The sequence below is a fragment of the Fonsecaea nubica genome (assembly GCF_001646965.1).
Source record: "Fonsecaea nubica strain CBS 269.64 chromosome Unknown Scaff20, whole genome shotgun sequence".
Taxonomy (NCBI): domain Eukaryota; kingdom Fungi; phylum Ascomycota; class Eurotiomycetes; order Chaetothyriales; family Herpotrichiellaceae; genus Fonsecaea; species Fonsecaea nubica.
In genome coordinates this window covers 388,806-408,213 of record NW_019173693.1, presented here as the reverse complement: position 1 = coordinate 408,213, position 19,408 = coordinate 388,806, and the positions used below count along the sequence as shown (strand labels likewise).

The 19,408-nt window shown below is 52.8% G+C and overlaps 7 protein-coding genes across 7 annotated transcripts; 2 read left to right on the top strand and 5 right to left on the bottom strand.

Moving 5' to 3' along the window:
- Nucleotides 1-1,426: 1,426 nt before the first annotated feature.
- AYO20_04092 (hypothetical protein) lies at nucleotides 1,427-2,092 on the bottom strand (the record flags this gene model as incomplete). Its single annotated transcript, XM_022642391.1, has 2 exons — nucleotides 1,427-1,733; nucleotides 1,890-2,092. 2 exons carry the CDS (start codon nucleotides 2,090-2,092, stop codon nucleotides 1,427-1,429), a joined length of 510 nt encoding a protein of 169 aa, XP_022501772.1.
- A 514-nt stretch (nucleotides 2,093-2,606) lies between these two features.
- Nucleotides 2,607-4,745, bottom strand: AYO20_04091 (branchpoint-bridging protein; the record flags this gene model as incomplete). Its single annotated transcript, XM_022642390.1, has 6 exons — nucleotides 2,607-3,212; nucleotides 3,263-3,474; nucleotides 3,524-3,856; nucleotides 4,053-4,270; nucleotides 4,324-4,537; nucleotides 4,586-4,745. The coding sequence occupies 6 exons, from the start codon at nucleotides 4,743-4,745 to the stop codon at nucleotides 2,607-2,609; spliced, it is 1,743 nt and encodes a 580-aa protein (XP_022501771.1).
- A 515-nt stretch (nucleotides 4,746-5,260) lies between these two features.
- On the bottom strand, nucleotides 5,261-6,407 carry AYO20_04090 (hypothetical protein; the record flags this gene model as incomplete). Its single annotated transcript, XM_022642389.1, has 2 exons — nucleotides 5,261-5,681; nucleotides 5,767-6,407. The coding sequence occupies 2 exons, from the start codon at nucleotides 6,405-6,407 to the stop codon at nucleotides 5,261-5,263; spliced, it is 1,062 nt and encodes a 353-aa protein (XP_022501770.1).
- A 1,451-nt stretch (nucleotides 6,408-7,858) lies between these two features.
- AYO20_04089 (hypothetical protein) lies at nucleotides 7,859-8,858 on the top strand (the record flags this gene model as incomplete). Its single annotated transcript, XM_022642388.1, has 2 exons — nucleotides 7,859-8,375; nucleotides 8,464-8,858. The coding sequence occupies 2 exons, from the start codon at nucleotides 7,859-7,861 to the stop codon at nucleotides 8,856-8,858; spliced, it is 912 nt and encodes a 303-aa protein (XP_022501769.1).
- Nucleotides 8,859-10,545: 1,687 nt separating this feature from the next.
- Nucleotides 10,546-13,310, bottom strand: AYO20_04088 (hypothetical protein; the record flags this gene model as incomplete). Its single annotated transcript, XM_022642387.1, has 2 exons — nucleotides 10,546-11,372; nucleotides 11,468-13,310. 2 exons carry the CDS (start codon nucleotides 13,308-13,310, stop codon nucleotides 10,546-10,548), a joined length of 2,670 nt encoding a protein of 889 aa, XP_022501768.1.
- A 792-nt stretch (nucleotides 13,311-14,102) lies between these two features.
- On the bottom strand, nucleotides 14,103-15,269 carry AYO20_04087 (hypothetical protein; the record flags this gene model as incomplete). The annotated part of the gene is made up of 1 exon (XM_022642386.1): nucleotides 14,103-15,269. One exon carries the CDS (start codon nucleotides 15,267-15,269, stop codon nucleotides 14,103-14,105), a length of 1,167 nt encoding a protein of 388 aa, XP_022501767.1.
- A 1,567-nt stretch (nucleotides 15,270-16,836) lies between these two features.
- AYO20_04086 (hypothetical protein) lies at nucleotides 16,837-19,108 on the top strand (the record flags this gene model as incomplete). The annotated part of the gene is made up of 3 exons (XM_022642385.1): nucleotides 16,837-17,759; nucleotides 17,815-18,486; nucleotides 18,544-19,108. The coding sequence occupies 3 exons, from the start codon at nucleotides 16,837-16,839 to the stop codon at nucleotides 19,106-19,108; spliced, it is 2,160 nt and encodes a 719-aa protein (XP_022501766.1).
- Between the last annotated feature and the right edge of the window lie 300 nt (nucleotides 19,109-19,408).

Here is a 19,408-nt window from a genome sequence, read left to right as displayed (position 1 = left end):
GCTGTGTCTGTTGTGTTATACCGAGGTTTCCAAAAAGGGATATCTTCACTTTTGGCGTGGTGGTCCAGTGATCCATTGATCCAGCAATTAGATCCCACAATGGTTCCAGGCCCATGCCTTCCTACTCGTGGATTCCGTCGGAAGTCCCTCAGCACTCGTTTCAGTATCGGTGTTGTGTTATTTGTTATTTTCTCTCTGTCCTTTCCGTTCCATCTACGATGACATTGTGGAAACCCTCGACTTCCCACCCCATCTCTCAAAACGGAGCAGGGCACCATGGGATCAAGAGACATCCTGAACCTGTTTGGGTACTTTCTGCTGACCATCCCTCTTCACTCGCTCGCCGGCTCGCTGGCTTGCTCAGTTGCGGTGTTGTCCTCCATGTGCGGCTGTCGGAATCAGATGTGATGAGATGAGATGATTCGCCTACGGGTCTGATGAGTAGGTGAGGCGAAGGGGCAATCACAATCACAATCACAATCAGTTCTTGTCGAGCCGCGCATCGATAAACCTCGGGGTTTCAGAGGGGGTACATATCCTTGTGATACGATACTGCTCACTGGGTGTCTGGCTGGGTATCAAAACATCTGACTATCTGGCTATCTGGGCGTCAGCCAGCCAGCCAGTCAATCAATCAACCAATCAGTTGATCGGTTAACCAGTCAGCGTCTTCGTAACACGATGACCCTCTGCTCCGATGTCTCCGATGTCTCTGGTGTCTCTCTCCCGTCCTCCTTTCCCTTCATTCCTTTCCCAGACATGGACATGAACCCTTTTCTGACCCCGAAACCCCCTTATACCTTACATATATATGTTTCTGTTCTCCTTGTTCAAAGACCAATCAAGCCCGATCAGCCCGTGCAGCCACGATCGGCATGGTCGACTAATCTACCGATCGACCAATCGACCATGTGAGAGAGTGCGGGAGTGAGCAAGTGCGTGAGTGAGGGCGACAAAGTCTACGATACAAGTAGGGGCATGGATTAAGGATATCGATCGAACGACTGATTGCATTTCGTCACAGCATCAAAGGATCAAGCACCACAGGACCAAGCATTGGAGGATCGGTGAGTAAAGATCAAGAATGCCCATCTGGTTACAGAAGCACATAGAGCTCCTATGATGAGATTACCAAGAAACACCTCACCATATCACATCGACCTTTTCACCTCTGAGTGGAGAAACTTTTAATATCATTTTTTAGCAAGGGGAAACCTTTGGGCAATCTTTCCCCGGGTTTCTAATTCGAACATTTTACCACGCTATGCCAATGCAAGTGACAAAGTTTCTCTCTCTTGAAGAATCTGCCCTGTCAGAGAGTTATCCACCATGATACATATTTACAATGTGTCCTCGTGCCGATGCATATGTCTGATCTATCCTCTCATTCCCTGCCGAGTTACCGACCCAAGTCCGGAGGGGATCCTCAGTATTGCCTCGCAGCCTGCTGGCAAGCCTTGAGTTGTTCCATGTACCATCCGCAAATGGTCAGGTTACCCTGGTTCTGGTTCATGCAGTCGGTGAAGCTCTTGATGTCAGCGGCACAAGGGCCCGTGGCCTCGGCGGCCGAGTTCGATTGACTGTACAGAGCGTTGGGCATGGCATCACCGGTCCGGGCGTAGGCGTCGGTGGGTTGCTGTTGTTGCTCCGCAGGCGCAGAGTAGGAGGAGCCGCCGCCACCGCTGAAAAGACCACCGATGGCGTGGCCGATGGAGGATCCAACTGCGACGCCACTACAATTTCACGCACGGGTCAGTAAGTGTATGACAATGAAGTCAATTGCTCCCATCTCTTTTTAGACCCGATCCCCGTTCGAAATACATACACCCCGACGGATGCATAACTCGTGTGGGCACTCCAGGACGGGGGGCGGAAGCGAATTCACTCACGCAGCAGTGCTAGCCATCTGACCAAAGAGCCCGGGGCCCTGCGATGCTTGAACAGGAGGAGGGGCGTGCTGTGCGGGTGCACTCGGGGCAGTCGTAGTCATAGGACGTTGTTGCTGCTGTGGCGCTACAGACCGAGGTGCCGCAGATGGAGCTGTCGGTCGCGACGGAGCAGGTCGGGAAGCACCTCCACGAGAACGAGGCATTTTTGCGGTGTTTTTCTGGTGAACGAGCGGTCCGAGTTGAGTCTGATCTGTGGAAGTCGAGGGAGGACGAGAGATCGATGAGATATGTGGGTGAGATGGAAAATTTGGCGAGGAAGAGGAGATGTAGAGGAACTGGATCGAACTTTGAAGCCGGCGAGACGTCCATTCAATGCCAAGATCGCAGTTGGGACATGCAGATTCCGTCCCCTGCCATTGGTCCAATCTTGCCACCAAAATCGACGTCTCGCTGCAGCCTGCAAGTGGCCAAAGTGTTAAGAGTGCGAGCTCGAAAGGAGCGAATACAGAACAATCTCAAGCATTGATAATGACTTGTTACAAAACCACAACAACCTCGTCTTCCCCCAAGCTACTATGTGAAAAGCGATTGCAGTCACCATAATTTCAATCCAATTTTTGCCCAGCCAGTATTCCCACTCACTCGCCCTATCATTTCCAATCTCACCTCAAAGTCCCTTGTGCAATCTGAGCCAAACCCGATGCATCGTCCAATTCATCACGCCGAAGGTGGTGGTGGTGGATAGTACTCGTGCACGCCCGGGGGTGGCGGGGGTTGATCTGGCGGTGGAGGAGGAGCCTGTGCGTCGGGAGGTGGAGGGGGAGCAGCAGCGCCCCCGTACTGCTGCAAGAAAGAGCTGAGTCCAGGAGGAGCTGGCGGAGGAGGCACGCCGTATCCTGGTTGAGCATCATAGCCAGGATAGCCACCATATCCGTAGTTTTGCGCAGGAGGTGGCTGTTGTGCTTGTTGTGGTTGCTGCCAGGGGGCTGATGCTTGCGCAGGTGCAGCACCATATCCACCTTTAGCATCTCCTCGACTCTGAGCCCATGGAGGAGCCGACGAGTCGCCGTCTCGGTGGCCATAATCACGATTGTCGTAACCACGTTGACCATACTCTCTTTGGCCGTAGTCTCTCTCCTGTCGTTCTTGTCGGTCTCGCTGCCAAGGAGCAACACCACCGGTCGGCTGGCGCGCCCAAGGACGCGAATCGCCTCCGCTTCCAGCTGCGTACGAGTCGCCCTGATCATAGCCGCCAGGAGCAGCCTCGATGCGACCCGCAGGACCATTGCCGGATGGGTTTCCAGAAAGCTCTTGCATCAGATTCTGTCAGGTGTCAGAGAGCGCGATCATAACAAAATCCTCGTATAACGTACCTCCATCTCTCGGTCGACGGCGTCTGTAGCGCCCAGTCGTCTTTGTGGTCCTCCATATCCTCCAGGGATATTGTTCCGCATATCGGTCCCACGTTGTCGGTCTGGGCAATCCCTCGCCATGTGGCCAGCGTTACCACAGACTCGACAGATGATGTTGGCTGTGAAGTTGCGCTGCTCGGGGCAGTCATACTTGCGGTGGCCAATTTGCCCGCCTGGTTATTTCAGTAAGAGCTGCTCTATCGCACCGGGGGGTGCACTTACAATTCTGGCATGCTTGATTCTCATCGTCACGCAGAGTACCATTGAGCGCCGCCAATTCGCGCAACTGATTCCTCTTTAGTTCGTTTTGTCCTTCCGGGATGGACGCGGCTGTTTCGATGACGTTGTGAATCAATGCTTTGGCCTTGTTGACCTTCTCTTCCGTGTCTGCCATGATGAGACAGTGTAGATCTTCTTCCTGGTTGCTAGTATGAGCTGCGTCAGATCGTCCTTTGCCCTCTTTGACAGAGCCTTTGCCTCGAATGGCGATTTTGGCTCCTGATTCGGATTCCATCTTCTTGAGTGTGTTGCCACGAGGTCCAATAAGTAGTCCGACTTTGCAAAAAAGAAGCTAAGTGTTAGTGTGGAGTTCTCGAAAGCAGAAAAGTGTCTCAGGGAAATGGAAATAATGATAATGGTTAGTGCAGGATGCTACGTCTACCTCCTGGATCTCGAAGAGCAGACGGCAGCATGTGGAACAGCGAACAAAGCAAGGGGGTTTGTAGCAGAGTTATAGGGTTAGTAAGCATACTGAAGTTGATCTCGGGATAATCGTTGACCGGCACGTAGACCTTTTCCTGTGTCTTGGTCGGGCGCCTATAGTCAGAAGGCGGATGGTAGTTGGGGATGGTCTTCATGGCCTTTTCAATCAATTTGTGTCGCTCTTCTTCCAGGCGCTTGCGGTAGCGGAACTCGCGAGTGTTGACTCGACGGCCGAAGTTATCGTACTGAGGTGGCGGCGACGGGGATCTGACAATTGTTAGGGACGAGGCGAAAAAGGGGGGTGCGAGGGTGCGACTCACCTGTCTGCTTCCGCGGGAACGACATCGTTGATCCGTAACTTCTGGCTGATCTCCTCGATGCGGAGGTGAAGGGCGTATGCTTCGAGTTGTTCTGCTGTCATGTTCGCCTGAATCATCGTCGGGAGGCCCATGAGCCCTGCCGCCTTGTTTTCGCCGGCTTCACCCCATCGATTGCGCTTTCTACGCCTCTTCACGCCGTCGGTCTCAGGTTCAGCTGTAAGCTGGTTAGTCGAGAGCATGTACTCGCAATCAAGCCACGAACCTCTGGCAGGACTGCGCCCACGCTTGCTCGAGTCACCCCAGGCTGGAGAGTCTGCAGAGCTGTCATTTTGCGAGTCACCATTGCCTTCGCCTCCAAACCGACGACGCGTTCCGAGGGGGATGTTGTTAGAACCTGTGATGCCTTGATTGCGCCACGACATCTTGAGCGCAGAGTCAAAGGAAGAGTATTAGAAGAGACACGACACCTGATCATGCGCTTCCTATGAAGACTGGTAGTCGATGCGACTCAACGACGGGTTCAGGGTGCAGCTGAAGAAACAGAAGGGGAAGAACTTGGAGTCGCGCCAAGCCTGCGCTAAACTGCTTATGGAAGAGGAACTACGCCCTCGAGAAAACCTGACACGAGGCTGACAAAGCACGCAAGGCTAGTATATGCAGCGAGGCTGAAATATGCAGGACAGGATGGGATTTATCTTTCTAGTCAGATTTATTTTTTCCTTTACAGCAATTCAACCCCACGGCTCTGTATTATGAAAAGATGGCGTTCTGATTCTGTGGCTTTCTTCACTGACGCAGACCACTTCTACCCTGTTGCTCATTTTAGCGCAGTCGGAGGCGGGAGCAACTCTCAACCCATCCATTCCAGTTGGCTGACGCCCGCTTCGATGATATCGTTAGCAAGTATCAAATGGAAACGCATTTACACGGACGGTGATCAGGTCGACAAGCCAACTTCCGCACCAATACCCGGCTTCCGAGCCTCCAGCACTCTCATCGTCTGCTGAAACACCTTGGACTGCGCTTTCTTGCCCAGGTCTGAGTATATCCATCTCTCCACATCTTGGTTCTTGCCATCCGACATGAACTGCCCATGAGAGCCTGGTCCGGCACATGCGCCATAGACCAGGGTCCGAGAGCCCACCTCTGTTGATCTCGCCAGGAGCATACGCATTATGTACATCGCGATCCGGCCCGGGAGTGACACATTTCTATCCAGTTCAGACACACACAAGCCCGGATTGACCAGGGTAATAGTGACCGGCGGCTCTGTCGCGGCGCTGGATTTGTCGCGCTCTTGGAGGCGCAAAACCAGCTCGCGGATAAAGAGCACGCCGATGAGTTTACTGACCGGATACCTATACCATGTCCTGTGAGCCTAATGTGATTGCAAGGAGCAGAAAAGAAAGAGGCCAGTCCATTTACGCCCCAACAGACACTTACCTGCTCAGCATGTCGGCACTCTTCTCGTCGTTCAGAGTCGCGTAGATATCCGGAGCATTGACTTCTTTGAAACTCGAAAAGCGATGAGCCTCGGAATTGACGATCTCCAAGTGAGGGTTGGACTCGGGGAATTGGCGTTTGGTTTCCCTCAATTTGGGTAGCACGGACAGACCGAGCAGGAGAGTGTTGACAACATTAACTTGGATGGTCTGCTCGAATCCTTCGGAAACTGCCCAGCTCATGTTGTTGATACCGGCATTCTCCACGACAGCATCGACACGGGGCAACTCTTTCTTGACACGATCTGCGAACGCCAGGGTACTTTCTGTGCTGGTAAGGTCCAAAGGCCAGACCTCGATAGCTTCTGCCCCATCGGAGCGGTGTTTGACACTCCGAACGATTTCCTCCTTTGCAGTCTGACCTTTGGAGATGGTGCGCACGGCCAGAATCAATTTCGCACAGTTGAGGCGGTAGAAATGTCGGGCAGCCTCGAATCCTAGCCCAACGTTGGAGCCGGTGACGATGACGACCTGGCCGGAGAAAGTCTGTGTCGGATAAGGCGGTGTCCGGAAGAACTGAGAATGGAGGAAGGTTCGCAAAGAGAGCCCGATATCAAGCTTGAAATTGAATTCTTCCGCCATGGCTGGGAGCTGTAAGTGGGTGTGACCAAGAGACCGGAATGCAATGGTCTGTACCGAGTATAAATCAGTCGATCTGATAGATCACGCAAGCTATTCAAAGCTATTCAGTCGTGCCGAACGTCTACTGGCTCGTGACGGAACAAAGTATCAGCAATGGCAAGGAAATGAAACCTATAGGATTGACTTACAATAAGTATACCAAGCCTGGAGCTGAACAGATACCGACAACAAGTGGCGCAGGGTGCTTTCGGATGAAACTTGGACCGTCTTTACTACCCTATCTTTGTCCGTCGACGGGACGGAGATCATGGCGGTGTCACGCCAGGAAACTTTACTGGCCTGGAACCGAGTCTTTAGCGACCATGATTGGCTGCCAAATACTCAACAACCCCAATGTTGTCGTGGAAGAGAGTCTTGGGAGGCTGCCTGGGCGAGAGCCAAGCTGGTGTGCCTGAAACCTCGTTGCTGCAGAACGTTGTGCACCAAAGAAAGCTCTCGTATGTTATAGAAACCGGAGCATTTGTTCTACTGACGAGGGGAAGATCTCAAGGCAACGTACACGTTCCTCAATGGTCAAACCCACTTCGTACGGAGGTGGCTGCGCATCATGTTACCAGAAATGTTTGAAGGATGGGGTCCATGGAGATGAACGAGGAGAAGGTCTATATGCGGATTAATACCCTAGCTTGGAGAATTGTTCAAATGAGGAAGAGCATGGCATTTCCGAATGCTCTTTTGTGACACAGCTCATCCAATGCCAGCCTTGTACATTGGCCGTTGGTCAAGATCGCTGCTTGAAATGTTTTGGGTGGCCCCCCGGTCTCAATAAACTTAGTAATATACGACTTGCTCCATTAATCATAATGGATCATCGAGATAGCGTGGTTTGTAGCAATGGACCTGGTCAGTATAGAAGTCAGTAGCAGCTCAAGAGCTCTGTTCGCAAAAGATCACGCCGCTCTGTAGTGACCAGACATGTGCAGTTTTCATCTGTCTTCTGAGACGAGTCTTGGCACTCTGAGACATGTCACCACAAAGCAGCGGGAAAGCGCCCTGCCACCCGCGCTGGCCCTTCGTACAGCTCGTAGTCCAAAGTGCGGAGAAAGCCAAAATAATTTTTATTTGCTTCATTTCTGGTGTCTCTCAGCACGGCTTAGCTATTTTTCCCTACAACATCCTGCATATCTCTCCTTGACCTGCACGGAAACTTGAGTCGACCAAACCCGCAGCATCCGAGGCGTAGTAGCAAGTCCGTGTTCCGGCCTTCAGACCTCAAACTTGCTCTTTCCGTGCGAGTCAATTGAGAATTCTTGTCGACACCACTAGATCTCGACGTCGAGGACCAAGCCGACAGCAACCTTGCTATCTCTGCTCGTGCTTCTCCAGAGAAATTTCTACCAAACCATCCGCGAACATCTTCTACCTCAAACGTCGTGTGAAAGAGAGTCAAGATGGCGAAAGATAAATCAGGCGCCTCCAAAAAAGACTCCAAAGCTGAGCGCAAGGCCGAGCGCAAAGCCGAGAAAGAGGCTCGCAAAGCGGAAAAAGTCGCAAAGAAGCAGGCGGCTGCAACGACAAAAGCTAGCGGAGCGGGCCCGACTGGGGTGACAAAGCCAAAGGGGGAAAACAAGGAGAAGAAAGCAGCAAGGAAGGTGCTAGCGGAGAAGGCCTTGAATGAGCTTGAAGGCAAAAGCAACAAGAAGAAGGCAGAAGTCAAGGACGAGGAGGACGATGACGAAAGCGGAGAGGAAGAAGACGACGAGATGGAGGAGCAAAACGGCGTGAAAGTCGAGGGGCAGGAAAGCGACGGCGAGTCCGAGGACGAGGACGAGAAGCCGAAAAAGGCCAAGGCAGACTCAGAAAAGAAGAACATCCTTGCTGCACGGCCTGTGGGGGCTTTAGTGCCCTTTGCGAACCCGTTGGCAGACGAAAAAGTTGCAAAGAAGGTGTTTAAATGCGTCAAAAAAGGTGAGTTGTGCGCGCGCTGACCCATGGCCGTGTTGTAAATTCTGGCTTTCATTTGACACGGTCTTGCTAACTCGAGAGATCTTCACAGCTGCCTCGCAACGTACTTTGAGACGTGGCGTCAAAGAAGTCGTCAAGGCCCTCCGAAAATCCCCGACCACCTCGACTGATAAACTCCCTCTCGGCGTCGTGGTCCTCGCTGCAGACATCTCCCCTATGGACGTCATCTCTCACATTCCCGTGTTGGCCGAAGACCACAACGTCCCCTACATCTACGTGACGAGTCGCGCGGAGCTGGGCACGGCAGGTCAGACGAAGCGGCCGACCAGTGTCGTGATGGTCAGCAGAGATGCAGGGAAGAAAGCCGCAAAGGATGGCAAGGAGAAAAAGATCGAAGAGGAAGGCGACGAGAAGGAGAGTTGGGAAGACACATACAAGAGCCTTGTCAAAGTGGTGGAGCGAGAGGGAAGGCACGTGAAGATCTGATCGTTCGGTAACTCGATCCAATTTGTCCACGCCTCGCTCAATGACATGGGACTCTTCTGATGCCATCCGAGCTACTCGGCAGAGGAGGGAACTCGACACGCCTTTGCACGGAATAGCCTTACGAGTCATACTTCAAGCGGCGTCGAATGACCTTGACCACCCACCTTCTACCTACGCTATGAGACGGGCTCGTCGTGTCCGACCGATATGAGGTGTCACGAGAGGTGGGCTGTCGACTTCGTCCCACAGAGCGCAGAAAGCAATTGAACGGAATATCGGTTGGACTGTCAAGTTTCTCGCGAGCCAACGCCACCTCATTGTCCCAAGGAGACGACGGCGCAGAATCACCTTCTCGACCGAGCAGAACTCGTCCATGTCAGCTCCGCAGGAAAACGAAACGATGTCCAGACCTCAATTACTCTCCTCTCCCGGTTTCCTCTTTGTTTGTCTTCTGCTGTTCCTGGTATCTCATGGCGGCGGCCCGACTTTTGTGGGGTTCTTTGATGCTTGTTTCATGACGGCTCGGTTGATACTGCCGACACGCAGGTCTGGGTCTGGGTCTGGCGCATTTGCGGACATCTGTCAAATTGATAGATAGAAATTGGGTCACTAAAACTTGGGGCGTAATGAAGTGTCACGAACGGATTTTCAAAATACAAGGATACCCAGAAACAGGACTAAAAAAACACATCGAGAGGCACTGTGCTCCAGCTGAGGAATCAATCAGTAGTGTGTAGTAGGTAGCGTGTAGCGTGTCCATGGCTAAAACACTTGATATCGTCGATTGGCTAGGTGGCCACTGGCATACCATCCATCCTATATCATATGTACATCATGTGCATACCGGCCGGGTACATGTTTTCCTTTCAACACACCTCCTCGTCATCATCATGACCACTAGCAGCGTCTCGTACCGTCTTTTTCCCCAGCATCAAGTGACATCCTCACTTTTTTTATATATACGCTCTCGACACGCGCGCTCTTCACAGTCCCTGTCGTCCCGTGAGGGAAATCCGTCTGTAAACGGGCACAAGTAACTCGGAAAACCCCCCAGAAAAGAACCGTCCTCAACCCCTTCGCTCGATGGGCCTTAATGTGTAGGAGTTTGTTGCTTTGTCGATTGCTTTTTGTTTTGTCTCTTGACATTCCCTCATGTAGAGCTCGGACCAGAAAGAAAGACACGGGCTGTTTGTCCTAGGATGCGGCGCGGTGCTGGGGTGGTATCCTTTGCTGATTCTGCTCGCTTCCTGCTTCCTCCTTTCTGCCTGGTCGCTGTTCGCTCTCGAGGGACTTGAACACAGACAATCCCCTCCTCATTGAATACCGGCCTCCCTTGCCGGCTAACATTTGGCCAAAAGAATGGTCCGCCAAAGATTCAAGCCGTTCCCAAACTGGGGATGGAAGATTAACCCATTCATCATCTCTGTCCACTTCTGTACATCATCATGTCGTTTTCATTTTTCATTATTCGTAAAATGGCTTCCGCCTTTTGTTCTTTGTGCAAAATCATCTCATCATCCATGCCAATCTATTGGTCTGTGACTGCTTTTTCATCCCATAAGTATCGTTTGTTTGTACTCTGTTCACGTCCTCCTTTCAATATTCTCCGGGTACGGCACATATTGCTTTGTAACCGACGTGTTGATCGAGTATGACGTGCCTCCCAGGCATTTCATCCCTGTCGATCCTAGACATTTTCCATGGGACTTCCCGGTTGAGACGACCTCGGCGACGGCAGTGCGGACGAAAGTCGACTGCCGAGTCTCCCGAATAGGAATCTGCTTCCTCTGGGCCCGCTTCTGGGACTAACACTCCTTTCTCTGCGCCATTCAGGCGGTTTCAGCGTTGTGCTTGAGGGAGACGACAAGGTTGAACCGTTGGGTGATCGGACGACAACGGCAGGATAAGGTGGACTCTCTGTCGGGGATATACTGGAGTGATTCGAGAATGACTTCTCAAAGTTCGGGGCTCTGGTCCGCGTCGAGTCTCCATTTTGCCACTTCATCGAGCTCGAGAAAGGTTCGTCGAATTTGACCGTGCTGGTTCTCTGAGGAATCGTGGGTTCCTCCGGGAAGGGGGACAACCGGGGCAGTGATCGAGCCATGGTATGCGAGGCTTGTCGTGTTGCTATACCTGGGAGGTAGCTGCCTATAGAGTAAGACATCCGACGAGTAGCTTGCGAAAACCCATGAGACCCTCGCAATGAAGGTTCATGGCCCAAGTCCATAGACAGTCGAGCCTCGAGGCTCGCGAAAGTCGCAACCTTCTGCATTGTGGGTTCCTTTTCTTCCTTGTGGATAGCCTTACTCTCCAATATCTTTTCCCTGAGCTTCTCAGACTTCTTCGGGGCAGGGATGGAGACCAGTTTCGTGAAGAAAAGGCCCATATTGGCCAGAATCCTTTTGACAGCATTGGGGTTATTCACGATCACAATCAGCAGGTAGGTAGGTATGCAGATCCCTAGCGTTGTCATCGCGAAGGGAAGGAAGGAGTCGTTTGGCGGCATGTTCGTCACTGTGATAAGGTCAGCATCGTTTAGACTTTATGTAACGGCCATGTCAATCAATGGACTGCCGACGCAGAAAGGATGCGAGGTGGACATCACGTACTCCCGTAAATCCCGGTGACATAACTCAGCGGTAGATAGAACAACGTAACCAATGTCAACAACCTGATGTTATAGCCTTGCTCGACGGTGATCTTCGCCATACTGACAGCCTCCCTACTTTCTAGGACCGACGTTCCACTGAAAAGCCACTCTCGCAGGTTTTTAATCTGCTTTTGTTGTTCCTGAAAGATCCGCAAAACCTCCTCCAGCTGAGAGATCTCCTTCTCGAATTGTTTTCGTGTATATACCAGTTTCTTCCTCCAATTATTGTACCGTGGCGACTGGTCCTTGGTGCCTGGAAATAGCGTTTTGTGCTCCCCCGACCAGAACTCGTCCGTGAAGGTGTCCCTGTAAGTCGTTATCATGTCCTTGATCTCATTGCTTAGAAGGCCAAGGGTCTGCGAGGCCCAGAAATAGCGCCGTGAGTAGGTGAACTTGTTGTTTTCAAAGAGAAGTTCGTCTCGGAGGGCGCTGTCGAAGATTGATTTGTTCGGGGGGGTCGCCAGTTCTTGGATGGCCTTGTGGATCACCTTGAACCTCTTGCTTGCGTCTTTGTATTCCGAAAGAACGCTGGTCAAAAAGGCATCGGGACCATTGCAATAATGGTGGTTATGATCATGTGTATCCACGCTGGAATTCCAATCTGGAAAGCACTGTATCGTAAGGACGTGCCAAGGTGCGAACGGATCGTAGACGTGCCCAATGACCGATTTGTTCTTTCGAGAATTGCGCCGGAGGGTATAAGTGGGCTTGCCAGCGAGCGAGAGAGCGACGACGGATGAACACGTTGTCAGGGGGATATGGCCATCCTCGGTGTCGGGATTTTCGTCGTGATTCTGCCAATGAAGCGGAGCACGCCCTTCCCCCACGATGGTGTGATACTTGAATACAAAAACCACTGATCGTTGTCGGCGATGATCCTCCTTCAAGTATCCCTTTGTGAGGGCCTTGGTCGGCGTGTGATCATCTATCATCATGCGGAAAATGGAATCCATATCGAAGTATTCACTCATGGTGAGGTGCAAGGCGGCGAACAGGCTCGAGGCTGGCTCTCGGACCACGATAATTCGCCCTACAGCTTGTTTCCTCGACGTGTCCCAGTTAGTGCTCTTCAACGCTTCCCACGCCGCCAAAGGTCCCTCATCGGAATCACCCCGAGAAAACCGCAGAGGCGAGCCATCAGCACCCACGTGGTAAATATCTGCATGCTGATGGTTGGCGTCGGTCTGATGATGCCGGTCCTTGAGGAAAATGCCGTTCGAAAGCAGGTTCATGTTCCGGAGAAGATCCTGCAGAATATATTTGCTGTAAATATCCCACGAATGGGTCTTTAAGTGTTCGATCAAATCACTTTCCGAAAAGTCCCTTGGAGGTAGTGGCTCCTGTGCAAAGTAGGACTCGTCGTCATCACTGTCGGAGCTGTCGTCGCCCGTGTATATGGACTCTTTCGGTTGGCGTACCGGGTGGAATTGTTCGAGAACATGGCTACTTGGGGTGGAGTGGTGACTGTTCAGACTGAATCGTCTCTTCGGGACGGCTGCCGCTTGCGGGCCAACCTCAGAAGTTGGCAGAGAAACGGGAGACGAAGACAAGGGAAGAGAGGTGATGGTCTGTCGCGGGCTGGCTAGAGGCCGAGCGGGCTGTTGATGTAGAGCCTGTACCAGAGTCTCGTGAACCCTCTCAAAGGTGGACAGGTAGGCCTCCCGGTCGACTTCGAGTTGCTGGATCAATCTCAGGACTGAATCGGTGTCGACAGCCATTTGTGGAGGAGGTTGTGGAGGAAAGTAGCCATCGACAAAACGTGGCGACGGAGGAGCTGAAGGGGAAGAGGGTTCCGGCGTCATCTTTATGTAGTAAGGACTTTTCTGCACAACAAGGCTGGAGGAATCGACCCCATCATGTAGCCAAGTAGGCAAGCAGCGGACCGGCGCTGCGACCGAGCAGCGGAGCAAATAAAGGCTTAACACGCAGTCACAGACGGGGGATCAGTGCTTCTCGCGATGGATTCAGTGGATGCGGGCGTGTCGCCGAACGCTCCATGGAAGCGGTCTACTGCTTAGACCGCCCCGTCGTCAAGGTAAACAAGTGGGTCGTTTGGCAATTTGGCCGCACAGAGAGTCATGAGGCGGTGTCCAAGAAAAGCCGAAGAATTGGTCTGGCCAGGCTGAAGACGCCAGGTCAAACCCATCGGGCAGAAAAGGCGTCGTGGAGGGGCTCATGATCAGCTTGCGTGCTGGAACGATCTGCTCCATGACGCCGTTGAGGAGAATACGAGGGGCGACGTCACGTGAAGGGCCCGATACGCATCTCGATGGCACGCCGCACAAGGTACTTATACACATCTATGCAATTGGCCAGGAAACCCGCGGGTGGCCTAACGCCACTATTCGGATACCCGGATTATTCAACTGCACTGTCTGACTTGTGTCTGTGACATCGAAAGGAGAGGCGAGCAGCTATTGATGGCGGCGAAGTAGATTTCGCCAAAAGGCCAGTTCGTACTCGGTACACGTTGCTCTAGACACGAGCGATTGGGACCTGCCCCCCATCTCTCTCTATACGTCGTAAATGAAGTCTCCCACGAGTCTATCGTATCTATCAGTCCATGTTCCTTAAATCCGTCCAAACGCCGCCTGTCATGCCCCTTCGTATTTCTTTTGTTGATGTAGACTGATGTTGGCGATCACAGGTTCATCATCCTCCCCATCGCCTTTTCCAAAGACATCGTCATCATCGTCCGTATCGTCGTGATACCTCGGCCGCTCATTGGGCGATTCGTCAAAGTAGTCCATCGTGTCGTCGGCAACCGTCTCCGCGGCAATCTGAGCCTCAGGGTCGTCGCTGAAATCTGGTGGCGGGGCACCGGTGCGTCGTGTCGCATCTCGAACGGTGTCGGTTTCCTCGGCCTCGAGCTCCTTGGCTCGAGCCATGGTCTGTCGATAGATGTACAACCCTGTCAGACTTCCCACCACAGCGCCCAACGCAATACTTCCATAGTTGATGGCTCGATCTCCCATCGTCATCTTTTCCCGTGTACGGGCGATGACAGCCAAGCGGCTTCCAATAAAGACGTGCACCAACAGTTTAGGCGTGACCATGGCCGTAGCCAGGGCGTACATGACGGGGCTGACTGTAGGAAAAGTGGACATGGCGCCGTTCGACAGTGAGTACGGCAGAGGACACAGTCGGATCATGGCCAACAGCTTCAACCCGTCATGTTTGAGAATGAGGCTGAATGCGGCAAACCTCTTGTCGTGCGCGATCATCCGCTCTACCCACTTCCGCAGGATACTTCTTGACACAATGAAAGCGCAAAAGGATCCGACCACGGTGGCAGAAGCGAGAATAAGCCAGCCCTCCCAGACGCCATAGACGAAACCAGCGGTGGTGCCGGCGGTAGAATATCCAATGGCTGGCGGGAATGCACATAGAAAGACGATTGCCCACAGAATCGTCCAGCCCCCGGTTGTGTGTTTCCAGCGTTCGGCGAGAGGTTCGAGCCAGCCGAAGATACGTTCGTTGAACGCGAGGAACAGAACACCCAGTGTGGCCAACACTACCAGTCCAAAACAGGCGAGAATCTTGTGCAGTAGAGTCATACCATCCCACACTCTAGACGCACGGCGCCTCATCTTCTCAGCATTGTTGATCAGCTCGTCTCGCCATGCAGTTGATCGACTTGGAGCGAATGGAGAACTTCTGCCCGTGGAAATGGATCGTCGAGGAGGTCGCCAGGGACTGAGAAGTCCAGCTGGAGGAGAGTCGTCGTCGGAATCGGGTAGTGATACAGGACTTGGAGCCATCATGTAGGGGGTTAATGGAGGAAGGTTGATGGTAGGGATGTAGAGGCGATCGAGAATAAGCCCAGCGGGATGCTCGTATTTTAGGAGGCAAATGAGGATGTGGAGGTGGCGCGGGCTCAATAGTTGCGGTCATCGACCATTGTGAAGACAGGACGAAGGGAATTCATCGGGGGGAAGAGGTATACAGAGATGGGACGAGATTGTAGGCAGACTGGGGAATCTTGAGATGAGATTGGAAAGCTGCGGCCTGAAGGTTGACGGATGATGCGTGTCGGATCAAGCTGTAACGCCAACTTCCGGCTGGTGGATCAAGCACGAGTTAAAGCAACTGGATACTGTTGCTTGTGCCTTTCATTATTATTACTTGGTGTGCGGAGCTTATATTGCGTACTTATTTCGTCGGTTTCCTAGTCGTGGTGTTCGAGGACTGGGCCATTGTCTTGAATACCATGGCCATTGTGTTGCTCGACTGGCCCTACTGATGCCCAAAGCATTGCTGTTGCACGGCTGATGGGAAGATTCTGAAACTGAATGAATTGTTGGCACTAATCTTGAACTGCCGTCTGCTGCGAACATGCTTATTCCAGAAATACACTATATTAATAATGTCCCAAGGACGACGTAGAGGCCAATACTATCTCGTGCTCACCTGAACTCTGTGCTCCGTTGACGTATATAGTACGCGGGATGCCGAGTGGAGGGTGCTCTGGTCGAGTGGTTCGAGTTTGGGGGAGGGTAAGTACCTCCCTAGCATGTGTCTTGTACGTACCGAACCCCTACTGATCCTCAAACCACGGGCACCGTGCGGGCGGTGGACAGATGGCAGTGGGCGACGCGGGCAGCCTAAGTTTGCGGGTCTTCCTCCCCCGCCCTCCCTCGAACTGCCTTGGGACTTATGTACGATACTCAAGGCGTGGATGGAGGAGACGCTAGTGACTTCCAACCCATCGACCTCCTCACCCTCATTCTACCCCCCTGTTCTCGGTCTCGCAACGAACCATCTGAGTAGCGGTGCTTGTGTTCCTCGAACTCATCTGTCCTTACAAAGTACAGCCTCCGTGGAACATTCCTTGCACTCTCTCTTCCTCTTCCAAAGATTCCGTTTCTCCCTCGTTCACTCATTCTCAGTAATCGCCGTGTGTTACCTGCCCACGCGCCCAACCTGGAGCGGCTGAGGACCTTGATCAACTCCACCCTACGGCGCTGTCAACTTTCACCTGGCGAGGAGCGTCGCACTGCCTTTATATTTGCCTAATGCCTTTTTTTACGCTTGACTGCTCGGTGGATGTGTCGACACCTCTTTGATCAGGACCGCAGTTGAAGCATCCTCGACCGGAACCCCCGCTATCCGTCTCGCTCACGCGCTCTCAGTGCTCTGTTCATGGAAGAATGTCTCATATACCCTGAAGCAACCGGTACAATCACTTCGGATAACCTCTATCCACACCACGGCATTCACAATCGCATGCGCACCCTTCCACGTTCATGTCGAGCACCAGCCGAGTCCTCTGATTTCCCCGTTTCTGCAACACTGCCAACATACAGTTAGACTTCCATCACGACCGAAATGATTTCTGACGAACATTACGATCTTTGTCGGCCGGTTCTCGACGATCCCACGATAGAGGAGGAGGATAAGACTGAACGTCTAGAAGAGTTATTGAGTAAAGTACCCGGTCTGAAGGGAGCAGCCTTGGAAAATGCCGTCCTTGATGCCCTATGGAAACATCGAAATGCTCAACGCGGAGAGACTGCCGAGACCCCTCTACGACATAATGTCATTCGCAAGTCATCTCCTGCTCCCTGGCAGGCCAACCGCGCACCTACACCCCTAGGGTCACCGCCTCCGCTCTCGTCTAGCCCCGCGCTTTCTGCAGGATTTCCAGCCTCGCGTCCCAGCTTCTCCCGGCAGAAATCTAATATCCCCTCCCCTTTTGTATCTCCCCGACCTTCACCACGCCTTGCCCTGGTACAACCTATACCTCACAGTCCGAGCTTGAATGCCTATGAGTTTTCTGATACAGGTCCTGCGCCTGATACATACGGAGACTACGGACACGAAAATGTTGATTGGCTCCTGGCTGATGAGTCTACCAGTAATGCTTCTTCTACAGCCACTGGAGGGTTGAGCGCTGCTGCACCAGAATGGGTGCCTCAACCAGATATGAGTCCCTATGACATCTTGCGTTCTGTCCTGGGCGACCGCAAGACAGACGAAGAGATCGAAGAAGCACTAAACAAGAACTCGTACGATTTAGGGGCTACCATTGCCTCCTTACTTGGAACAGACACCGCCGACACGCAGTATACGGGAGTTCCATCGTCCGAGAATAATGTTCTGGTCGGCAAATCCATGGCGGTCAACCATGCCCGACCTTCCACCCCTGGCCAGCAGAAGAACCCTATAGTCTGCAAATACTGGCTGACATCAGGCTCCTGCCTTCGCGCTGATTGCCGTTTTGCCCACGACACTAGCGGCTACCTGTGCAAGTGAGGCCGGTCCCTGTTCCTTTTCTTCTGACTGTCGCACTGATGAAAGCTATAGATACTGGATGAACGGGAACTGTCTCGCTGGCGATGCTTGCCAATTCTCACACGATCCTGCTCTCCTCATCAATCATCTCACTGTGGGCGAAGGCTCAGTCACTCCGCAGTCTTTTCAGCTGCAGGACCACTACGAACAGTTTCCCTCGCTCACCAACCAGAACATCAGGAGCACGCTTCAAGCTGGTCTGGCTGCTGGCAACACATTCATCCCCGCTAACCAAAAGAACCGTAGTGCTTTGGGTACCCTTGGGTCGGGCTCTCGATCTCATTCTCGACCCAATTCGCGCCATCAAAATCGACCGGAGACGCCCTCGTCCCTCTCTATGGACGACCCCGAAGCGTTTCCGAGTCTAGGCTCTGCAAAACGGGGATCTAAGCATCATGGCCACCGATCAAGACATGGTCATGGAAGTGCAGAGAAGGAAACGCCCTCTTCACTTGCTGATGTTGTCCGCATGTCGCCGTCCCCGGCCGCCGGTCAGCAGCGTAAAGGAGAGACAGGGCGCAAGATCAGAACATATGGAGGCTCTGAGAGTGCGGCGGCACGGAAGATTCCCGAACCTCAGCATATCCCGTGGCTCGAGACGGGCTCTCGTGCCAACCAGCAGTATCTGAAATATAGACAAGAGGCTATCAAGCACGGAAGCATACGGAATAAATTCTTACAAAGGTAAGTCCCCTACGGCATTAGCTCAGGATTCCTACACGATGCTAAAGACGCCCACAGCGCAGCACAGGCATGGAACCGGAACGACGCCCGCGCCGCGAAGGCCCTCTCTCTCCGGGGCCAGGCCGAGAATGATGCGATGCGCAAAGCACACCGCGAAGCTGCGAAGGCTCTTTATGAAGAGAGAAACAAACATCTATCTACTTCTCTCGTCGACGATGACGAAGAACTTTACATTGACCTACACGGCCTTCATCCCGAAGAAGCCATTGAGTATCTAGAGAATATCCTCCTCACCCATTCTAAACGAGGCAGAAGAATCATCTACGCGATCACGGGCACAGGCCATCACTCCAAGAATGGTAAGGATAAGGTAGGGAAGGGCGTAAGGAACTGGTTGAATGAATGGGGCTACACCTTCCGCGAGTTTAGTGTACCAGGGGAAAGGGGGGGATACATCGGTGGGGTCTTGGGCATTGATATCACAAGTCACAGGCGCCAGCCCATCTCCGCCGATGAGAAGGGGGACGTGCCCGAAGAAGGGACCTCACCGACGCCCACTGTAGCGACGGCCGTGGGCAGTGGAAAGATCCAGGTTCTCAAGCGCGAGGAAGTGCCTGCGTGAAGCTTGTAGCTGGAGCTCGAGTTGGATATACAGCACGACATGTGATGCCCAACTTGGGAGCGGTGAAATCATTGGATTTGCGTGAAAAGATGGTAGTTTTGTGGATGGTACCTTCACAGCTACATAGCCTCTCGGGGATGCATATTGGCTGTTTTCCGAGACTCTGTTGGTAGAGCGCACCGGGGACCATCTTGTGGCTGCAGGTCAACCTGTGAGCTCGCGCAACAAATCGATATGTGTACCTTTGCGAGCCATTTCACGCCTTGACTTATCCAGAGCTGAAACCCCTTTGATGCTCAA